Below are 10648 nucleotides of genomic sequence, written 5' to 3' on the forward strand. Positions count from 1 at the left end.
GCGTGATCGGGCCACCCAGCTCCTTCGCGTCCTCTTCGTCCAGGACCGGTAGCTGCCTCTCCCCCAGGTAGTCCGCAATGTCCTGAACCTCCACTTCCAGCTGGCTCTGGTATAAACCCTCATAGTACACCCTGAAACATTCCAACACCGCTGCCTGGGTGTGCACCATCTCCCCCCGCGCAGTACTAATGCTGAGGACCGGGCAGCCCCTAAGTTCCGGGTTAGCTAATCTGGCCAGGAGTGTGCCCACCTTGTCCCGTTCCGCATGTGCTCTGACGATATACTGCCTGTAGTCGTAACACCTCAAACGTTCTGTCTCGGTGGCAACCACTTCCTTCGCTTCCAGTAACTGGGTCTGCAAGTCCGGCCTAGCCGGCCTGCGGTGCTCCAAGTCCCTCAAAGTCGCCTCCGCTTTCGTGAGCGCATTCAACACAGTCGTGCGAGCATTCGAAAACCTACCCAGACACACCCCTCTCACCACCACTTTCATTGCATCCCATTCCGTGGACCTACTCGTAGCCGTGCCCTCATTCACGCCGAAATAATTATCAATGCCTTGCCAGACCGCGTCTCTGAACACAGAATCCTCTAGCGTCTCCGGCCGAAGCCGCCATGTTGGTATCGCTGAGCGCTCCCGCTGCCACTGTATGTGCACCAATAGGGGGTTATGATCCGAGATGGTCCTAGCCAGGTACTCCGTATGAGAAATCAAGGTGGCTAGGGACCCTCCACAGAGCACCAAATCTATCCTGACATGCAGATCGTGGAGAGCAGAATAAAAGGAGTAATCCCTGGCGTTTCTGTGCTGCTCCCGCCAAACATCCAGCAACCCCCATCTATCCTGCCAGTCCTTCCTGTGCAAGGCCAACCTGCGTACCGGGGAGTCCACCAGGGGGGGATGGGACCTATCCAGAGACACATCCGTGATCGAATTAAAGTCCCCCCCTAACACTATCGGGCCCGCCAAGAAAGAGGCCAAGGACCCCGAGAGGCCATCAAAGTATCGAGCTTGATCAGTGTTCGGCGCATACACACAGCAGAGAACCACATCTCTTCCATACAACCTCCCCTCCACCGCCACGAACCGGCCATCAGGGTCCACCACTTGATTCAGCACTTGGAAGGGTATCCCCGCCCTCACCCAGATCAACACCCCCCTGGCATACGCTGAATAAGTGGTGCCAATTACCAGGCCCCGCCATCTTTTTTGCAATGCAGCGCACTCTTTTTTGGTGAGATGAGTCTCCTGTAGCATAGCGATCTGAACCCCCCTACGCACCAGGTATGCATGAACTTTGTGACGTTTCACTATAGTACGCAGCCCCCGGACATTCCACGTCAGGCATTTCAAATTAGGTAATGTCCCCATTCCAACATCGAACAGTCCGATTCAAGTAATAAAGGTTCATAACCCCCCCAATGCAGTTGCCCCCCCCAAACACACCCGGAACAGAAAAACTCCCCAAACCCCACTCCCCAGGACAGAGCACACAAACCCAATGGCCGCCCCCATCCAAACCTTGAACCAACTTCCCACACTCTTACCCTGTGGTCTCCACCACAGCAGGCCTTAAGGGCCCAAGGGGGGTGAGTCACCGCCGATCCCAGCTAGCGGAGCCCGCGTCCCGCGCTTCCATCCCCCACTAGGCACTCAGCCCCCATACCCAGCAACCCGCTCTTCACCAACAGGATACCACCCTACCATGAAGTCTCGATCAAGTCCCAAAACAGTCTCAGCCGCAAAATATTCCATCTGATGTTTGTGGGGTCACTATCGGCCCCTTCGAGCTTTCCGCCTCAGAGAGTTCTTCTCCCGTTCTGCTGCCTTCCCCGCCTGAGTCCGATTCTGCCAGTTCGCTAGTCTGTTGCGACCCCGTAATGGCCGCCGTCGCTGCGAGTGCATTCCTCTTCTCCGCCTCCATTTGAGCCTCTCGCTTCTCCCGCTGGCGCCTAGTGCGGGACCTGATGCGCTGCGATTGCCTAATCCGGGGCGGCTTAGGCTGATCTCGCCTACTTTTATGCGACCTGTCCGTCCCCGCTCTGTACGACTCCAGCCATTGCCAAACTTTGTCCGGAGTCTGAAAAAAGTGCGTAGTGCCATCCAGTATGATCCGCAGCTTGGCCGGGTAGAGCAGGGAATATTGGATGCCCTCCTCCCGGAGCTCCTTCTTCACCGCTAAGAACGATGCCCTGTTCTTCTGGACCGCTTGGGTGTAGTCCGGGAAAATTGTGACTTTACTGTTCTCCACCTCATATGGGCCCGACATCCTAGCCCGCTGGATGAGGAGATCCCGGTCCTTGTAGTGGAGGAGCCGCACCACCATCGGTCGGGGGGGGCGGCCAAGCCCCGGCGGGCGAGCAGGCACCCGGTGAGCTCGCTCCAGAGTGAAGAAAGGAGTAAGCCCCTCCGGCGCCACCACAGTGCGGAACCAGTTCTCCATATAGGCCACCGCATCTTCCCCCTCAATCCGTTCCGGCAGGCCTACGACCCGTACGTTGTTCCGTCTATTGCGGCCTTCGGCATCCTCCGCCCGCCGTTCCAGCGAGTCCAGCCGAGCCAAAATATCCGTGATCCTGTGTTCCGCCGTCACCACCGACGGCTTCAGGTCCAGCAACAGTTGGTCATGGTCCTTGACCCTGTCCGCCAGCTTCGCGTGGTCCGCTCGTAGGAGCCCCAGGCCCGTGGCCACTTGGGCGATATCTTGATGCAGCGCCTCCTTGGTCGAGGTGATCGCATCCAGTATGGCATCCAAACGTCGGTTCAGACGCTGCTCCTGGTCCAACTCCGGCGGAGGAATCTCGCCCATCCGAGTTGATGTCGCCGGGTCCCCCACAGCGCGCTCCTCGGCCATCGGCCCTCCGATCGCCGCCATTCCAGGGTGCTGCGTCACAGGCCCAAGTGCCCGTCTAGTGTCTGTGCTCGTGGTTCCGTGCCGGCTCCCCGGCACCGGGCAGTGTCCAGTGTCGCCGCCGATGCCCTCAGGAGCAATGACCAGCTTGGCGAGCCCTGTTCAGCCGACCCCCTCGGAAGCCTGAGGGGGAAGGAGAGATCTCGGGGCGGCGGCCAGCGAGGGTTCCCAAGGACTGGGCGGGACGGGTCAACGTCCTCTGGTCTTTGGGCACAGCACCGTTGATCCTAGTGCCCCGATCTATCTGTTGCAGGATCTCCTGCCAGTCAGCGACAACTCGGCTCAAAACTAAAGTCCGGGGCCGCCCGGCCTCATCGCCGCCATTTTCTTCTCACTCTCGGCAACACCTCGGCCGTCTCCTCAACTCGATCTCCTCAGGGCCAGCAGTCCCCCAGTGACTCGCCGATCGTGCCCGGCTGTCCCCTTACACTTCAGAGGGCAGGTGCGTCGCCTCCGGGTCGCCCAGGGTACCGAAAACAGGAGAATTAGCGGGATTCCGCGCGGAGCTGCGAGCTCACGCCGCCATCCCGATCGGCGTCCAAGCCACGCCCCAACTCAGGAATGGATTAACTCAATTCCACCATCGTTCTCTATGTGGAGAGCCCGTTTTTTAGCAAAGCTTAATTTTGAATCAGCTATATATGCAACTAAGGGAAGGAAGAAGAGACAAGTAGGGATGAAAATATGGGCTCCGGTACAACAATGGATTCAAGAGGAAATGACTTAAAAAAAAAAAGAAAAAAAAAAGTAGTATACGTATATATATATATTCATTTGTGTAAACTTTTAAAAAAAATTACAATGTTGTTGTGTTACGCTGATGTTTGTAACATGTAATTGTGTTAATTTCTGTGTGTTTGCAACCTGAAAATGAAAAAAAAAAAAAAAAAAAGACTCTGGGTTGAAGCTTAAATCCTGGATAAAAAAGGCCTTGTACCTACATGGCAGTAATTGACATATTACCAGTCTCTCAAGTCGTGTGAAGTCTCTTGCCTTGCCTTGAATGCACGCAGCTCTGAGGCGGGTTTGTTGGTCAAGGTTCTCTCTGTCTGTCTCCCCTCTTTTACAGGATGCTGGTGCAGCTAGAGCGTGGACATAATACTGAGAACCAGATCCAAATATCCCCATATCAGGTTTCACTGTGAACCTCTGCGTTTGCCCCCTTAGCTGAATCGAGACATGATGTTTCACCACAGGTGATGTTAGTTTGTACAACAGTTCCCCGAGATTTTGTAGAAATACTCGATCCAGGAATGTTTTTGTGCTGTTTGCATGTTGGCTGTTCAAAAAAATCCAAAACAAACTGTTCATTGACAAAAATCAAATGCGCCGTACCACAGAAGCATAGATGAAGAAATGTAAACTATGCAGTAAGTTATGTTATACTTGTGCATGATTTACGACAACATAAATTTCGCTTGTATGTCCTAGTGAATCACTCATAAATTATCCATGTAAAATAGACATGTGTAAGCTATCAAAATGCAAGGGTGATGCCTGTACAGTTTTCCAGTTGTGGGCATCAGTGAGTAACATAGATTATGTCTAAATGTTATCTCTGCTCAGTTAAAGCAAATTCCGAATTTCATCTCTTTTTTGCTGTTTTTACTGCATTTAACGAGCAAGGAGCACTTTCCTTCGCATACCCTGAAAAAAGTCTAATTTTACGTACGTCCTGCATTTGTGTTTGAGTTAGGGGCTCAGATGTTTGTACGAATTGTATGGCAAGTTGTTTGCGAATTACTAAAATAGTTGTTACTTCCTGGGTGTTACGGATTTTGCATTGTATTTCCCAGAGTCTGCGGACATCAACTTTATCATGCCAATTTAGATTTTATAAGTGTCACGCACCACCATCTTTTATACAGTGTGCGATCCTTTTGCACACTTTCACGGGTACATTACATGTTTGTTGTTTTGGTAGTGTATGCATACTTACATCAGGACTTTTTTCCAGGAACTCAAAATAAATGTTATGAATGGACCCCAAAATGTGGATATTTAATCTTTGTCTGAAAAATGCAAATTTTCAAAATAAAAATATATATTCATCACATATATTATTCATTTATACCGTTCACCTTTTCACATTATTCAACCCCTAAAATGAGCTTGCAGATGTGCTTTTTGATTTTCTGTACCAGAAATGCAGTTTCTGAGCTTGTGAGTTGCATTGAGGCTGCATTGAGTCTGCATCAATACATCAAGACATGGATGAGTTCTAATTTGGGGTGTGCATAACTGGCATTGTTTTTTCTAGCGTATTTACTCATAATTATGTGAGAAGCATAATCCATCATTTAGCTCTATTTTCTTAGTCCAAAATGCACCCTTGTGTCCAAAAGAGGCCAGAGGATTCATTTTGAGCTGAGAAAATAGCACTAAATGCTGCAGGACAATAAAAGCAATAGCCAGCAGCCGCTCACTGTTTCTTAGCTCATTGTTCCTGTGCTAGGATTTTTGCCCCAAATTACTCTTAACTACTCAAGCTTGGGTAAGCGCATAATTTTGGTAATTTCGTATCACAATAGTAATGCATGAATCCTAAAATTGCTCTGATAACTCCGGCGTATATGCAATTTTGCCCGGGCGTAGTTCTAATATAAATATATATTTTTTGTTTTACATAGTGTGAATTTGACCCGAAGGTATCTGAGCTCTTTTACAGGAGCACTAGTTGAGTTACAGATGGACACATTAATTTTGTTTGGCAAGGGGAGACTAAGTGATTTGGCCAGAATCACAGGATGTTGAGCGTCCCTGCCGAGACTCGAACCTGGTACCCTAGCTTCGAAGTCTACTGCTTTAGACATTAGGGCTTTCCAAAGCAGTATAGGCACCTCATAAATAGGGTATGAGTATTTTTACTTGGAGATTGCATAGGGACTAAGGCTCATTCCTGCAATTGATTGTAGGGAAATGCAGTGCACCTTCGGGCTGTCTTCAGAGTGAACACAGCTAGTGGGCCAAGAAATAACGGAGCCTGCAGCTGTTTGATTGGTTGAGAGCCTGCAGGGGAGTAACTGGTTGCACGAAATTTAAGATATTCCTAAAAGTTTTCTTTCAGTGTAGTTCGGCATCTGCATGCGCATTGCTTGCAGGGACACCCCAGCAATGAAAAGGGAGAAGGAATAGCTCCAAATCTAGGCAGGTATTGAGAAATAGATTGGCCAAATCCCCAGGGGCACCTGTGTACCCTTCTGCCTCTAAGATCTATGGAGTTGAGGGTTATGAAAAGGGGTTGGTGGGAATCCCAGCTCAAATTGCAAGGGAACCTACATGGCAGCGATAGGCGATGCACTCCGGTCCACCACTTGTTAGAGGCCCCAGGCCCAGAGAGGGAGAAAGGGAATGGGGGGGAGCTGTCCCTTTATCAAGAAGTGGATCCTTATCCAGAATAGGCCTGTAGCTAAGTACCAATGACAGGTTTCCCAACTAAGGATTCTAGGCACCTCCCCTTTTCAGTGGATTCTTAGAGAATGAACGAAGGAATACGTCCCTCACAACTGCTAAAATGTACCTTATTTGCCTTGCTACTTATAGTTTGGTATCTCTAGGGAAGGTGGGAGACACTGTTAGACTAGCACCCAAGGATAGAATTTTGTCTCTGTCCTCGAGTGACGACACCTTATCGTGTGCGAAAGTCACAAGAGTAAGAAGAAGTGATGCCTGATACAGGTTGTCTGATATGTTTACCAAATGTGTGACTTGGCAAGCCAATTTGGTTCATGAGCTTGTATATATATGAAGATGGTCATGTTTTCTTTGTAGCCAGCAGGATGGCTTATTACCCCATTTGTCTTTGCGAAAATAAAGACCAAAGAATGGCACCAACATGGCCTAGTATGAGTCTTTCTTGAGGAATAATATGGTGTATGTAAGTTTCCTCGAACCCAATAACCATGTAAGTAAGAAGTAATGTAAAGAGCAAAGATATATCTTTGGATGTTTACACAGTGAAGCATACGCATTATGTTGACCTGCAAACTAATTTTACATCTGTAGTTCAGGTTAATGCCTTACCAACATATCCCGCGTTGTGGAGGATGTCATTGCAGAAGGGAACTGATGCTTCAATAGTCCAGGCTCTGCCAGGTTGCATATTATGTAAGGAGGGGTCCTAGTACACAATATATTTAAAAACAGGGTGAAGTACTTAATGCAAGAAACATAACATAAACAAAAAGTCATACACTTAGAAGGAACAATGTTATTTAATCACAATGTGCCTGCGAGTTCAGTATATAACACAAAGAATGCATCATTTAGTCAGAAAAAACATTTGTGCCCCAATAAGTGTGGTAAGGGAGGGGTGTGTATGAATAATTTGCAGAACTTTGCCCCGCCACCTTACCCCAGTCCTGATGAAGACCCCCTTTAAGGTTATATGGATACCTAGCTTACATTTGGTGTCAAAACATCGACAACCTACCCACTTGCCAGCTTGCCCCACAACCAGAGGATTATCACATAGGCGCTTGGAGCATGGTTTTGTCTTAAACTCAAAGAACATTTGTTGTTTTCCTGCATCTGGCTCTGTGTTGAAGCCAGCGTTTATTGTTTATTGATCAGGGTCTCACGACTGGCACTAACCCTTCAACCCTTCGCAAACCTATGCACTTATTTCCACACACACCCCTCCCTTCCCACACTTATTGGGGCACAAATGTTTTTTCTGACTAAATGATGCATTCATTGTGTTATATACTGAACTCGCAGGCACATTGTGATTAAATACCAGTATTCCTTCTAAGTGTATGACTTTTTGTTTAAGTTATGTTTCTTGCATTAAGTACTTCACCGTGCTTTTAAATATACTGTGTACTGGGACCCCTCCTTACATGTACCGCAATACACTCAGGTCCCAGTGACTTATTTGGGTATACCCTCTCTCCCGTAACAGGTTGCATATTAACCTGTAGTGGTTACAGGAAGCAACTTGGAATGACCTAAGGAAAATAAACCTCTAAATGTACAATTATAGTGCCATTCAACCAGAGCACACTTAGGGTATTTTGGAGCTCCGTGTATGGCACATTGCTTTTAAATTAGAAAGGGCATATTCTGTGCTCACATAATTTACCTTCAGACCTCCGCCATGCATTCACTCATCCGCCAAGGGGTGATGGAGCCGATGTGGCTGCAGTGCTTTTGCACTTAACGCATGGCTGTGGCACAGCCTCTTCTGATGGATGGCCGTGCAGTGAAGATTTTGGACTCTCTTGCCTCTCCACTCTCCAGCCTGTTTCATAATTCTGTTTGTATCCTTTGTGGGTGCAGCACTATGTATATAGTGAGATCTTGATAGCTTATCCTCGCTTTATCAGTGCAAACAGCTGAGAAACATCTGTCTCTTTTCTGTTGGTTATTCACTCAAGAAAGTAACCTGAAAATATTGTTTCCTGTACGTTTGGAGCATGATTGGTGATTATTTTAATGACAAACTGATGAACCCATCTGCAGAGTTGTCAGGAAAAGGTCAGGTGATTTGCATTAATTAGAAACTCGGGGTGGGGGGAGAGGGTGGCTCGCGTGTGGTCATTTGGGATCCTTCCTGCTATTGATTCTCACACAGGTGAAGGAAAGAAATAATTAGACGTATACATCGCCTATTACTGGAGGCGATGGAACAAGGAATAATGCGTTTCATTAAAAAAGCAGGAAAAGGTAAGGGAAAGCTTTGATTATTTTTCAAACATGAACTGAGGTGCTTCCTTTGATGATCTTCTTGCCAGACATGAAGCCATTCATCTCTCTCCCAAGGCTTTTAAATAGTGTTCTTATGTGTCGCTCAAAACCTCCTAGCTACTGTTCTGTACATTGGTGTGTGCTGTGTGCAGTTGTGGCTTTGTTTTGTGACATTGCAGTATTTGTGTGCGGTGCAGGTGCTGCAGTACGAAGAGCTCACGAGAAGCCTGCGGGAAGAGCTGCAGCAAGAGCAGAGCCGCCACCAAGAGCAGCAGAGGCAGCTGGTCCAGCTCAAGCAGCAGGCGGCAGACACCGAGGCAGAGGTGGAGAACCTGAGGATGAGGCAGAGGAGCGATGCACAAATGGTGAACACAAACAGAGTTCAGTGATGTGTGAGGCGCGTGACATGTGATCCAACCAATCCTTCAGGCTCTGGAGTGCTAGGGGTGGCAACACCATCCGCATGATCTCATTCCTGTTGTTCTCCGAGGGCTATGCATTTAGAAGATACAAGTAACATACTTTGCTAGACTGGGGTGAGAGGGGTCACACTGCCAGCAGGTCAGCACTAGTTTTCCCCAAGAATTTTGGCAGATAGTGTTGACACTGCTGTGAATTTACTCATATGTAGAGGAGTTTTTAGCACCATTGTTGGTGCGACCAGTTCTTCCATCTCTGGACATACTTTTCTGGGTTATTTGCCTGTCTTCAGTTGAAAGTAGCTGTGATATTGCGAGTGCCTGAAGTGCCACTTTCCATTAATTTTAGATGAAGAATCTCTCTAAAGTATCCAAGTGTGAGTAGGTTTACTATTGACAACTTCATCTACTGAAATGATTTGGGAGACCCGGAGCATTCCGGCAGGCAGATGCTCCCCTAGCCCACTGTTTAATTGTGTGCATGGAGAGGAAAACGTTTGTTATATAATTCAAATCAATGTTTGCAATGATTAACATGTTGACCTTGGGACATTAAATAATTCTCCAGGTTGGATATTTGGTTTGCTGTTGCCTTTTTCGCATTTTGTTGTTATGAAGAACGAGAAACATTTATTTGAATAGAGCTTGACATGCTCCTGAAATTTTTTGATTCAAAAAAGTTACTGATTAATTCAACTACTATAAAAAATAGAGGTCTTGGACCATTTTTCTATATCGCAAGAAACCCAGGTCCAGTACCTTTTTGGGTCACCCCATTACTTTAATGGATTGGTGCAAAATTATGCACAAAGCCATGAATAACGCCTTATTAGCTAATCAGTGTGAAACCTGAGGAAAAATAGTTCAGCAGAAAGGACTAAAAAGCTGGTTATACTTTGTATTGTGTAAACAGCAGTTGCAAGTATGTCCTATTTCCTGTCTCTACAAGGAATCATTGTGATGTCACAAATCGACTGCTGTAACTTACTACAATAAGTGATGCTTTCTCATTACAATTAGTGATGGAAAAATTAGTCTGAAAATTTGAATGATGTTTTTTAAAGTAATTACAGATTCATTATTGTTATTTATATTTCTGTGTAGCTCCTAATACCACTTATTTTCAAATTATTTCCGCATTTGTCCAGCCTGTCCCACTCCTTTCTTTATGACGGTGAGTCTCACCCTGGAGGCAAGAATCTACCTTGTTACACCAGCAGATTTTTTTCTTTGCTCCACCCATGACTTCACAGGGGAATATATATATATATCTTTTTTGTCTTTCTCCATCTGATGACAGGCGACTTCTTCCTCAGGCTGCATGTTGGCAGCAGTGTTTCTGTGTCTTTGGTAAGTATTTCTTGCTATTGATCTTCCTTTGGCAAACTAATGGACCAGGTTAGTTGCCTTCAGGTGGTGTAGTCTTGTTTTGTCCCCTGGGCATCTCTTGGCTTTGAAAACTGCTGTATTTAGTGAGCATAGGTTCCATCTTTTCTCTTCCCCTTTTAGTTCCAGATGCAGCGCCCTCTTTCGCCGCACTAGGGGTGGGTGAGGGCAGATTTTGACAGCTGCTTCCCTTTCCCAGAGGCGTGGCAAGTGCTTTTTGAGCTGTGGCTTTGGCCAGTGTGTGGG

At 47.2% G+C, this 10648-nt stretch overlaps 1 protein-coding gene across 1 annotated transcript in view; it reads left to right on the plus strand.

The window, feature by feature from the left end:
- Positions 1 to 10648, plus strand: part of LOC147724345 (uncharacterized) — a 2209372-nt gene that overhangs the window by 1087873 nt on the left and 1110851 nt on the right. Inside the window, exon 24 of the mRNA XM_086966996.1 lies at positions 8795 to 8962. Within this exon, the coding sequence (XP_086823122.1) occupies positions 8795 to 8962 (168 nt within the window). The remainder of the gene's footprint in view (positions 1 to 8794; positions 8963 to 10648) is intronic.

Source organism: Lissotriton vulgaris, chromosome 4_1 (assembly GCF_964263255.1).
Source record: "Lissotriton vulgaris chromosome 4_1, aLisVul1.2, whole genome shotgun sequence".
In the NCBI taxonomy this organism is placed as follows: Eukaryota; Metazoa; Chordata; class Amphibia; order Caudata; family Salamandridae; genus Lissotriton; species Lissotriton vulgaris.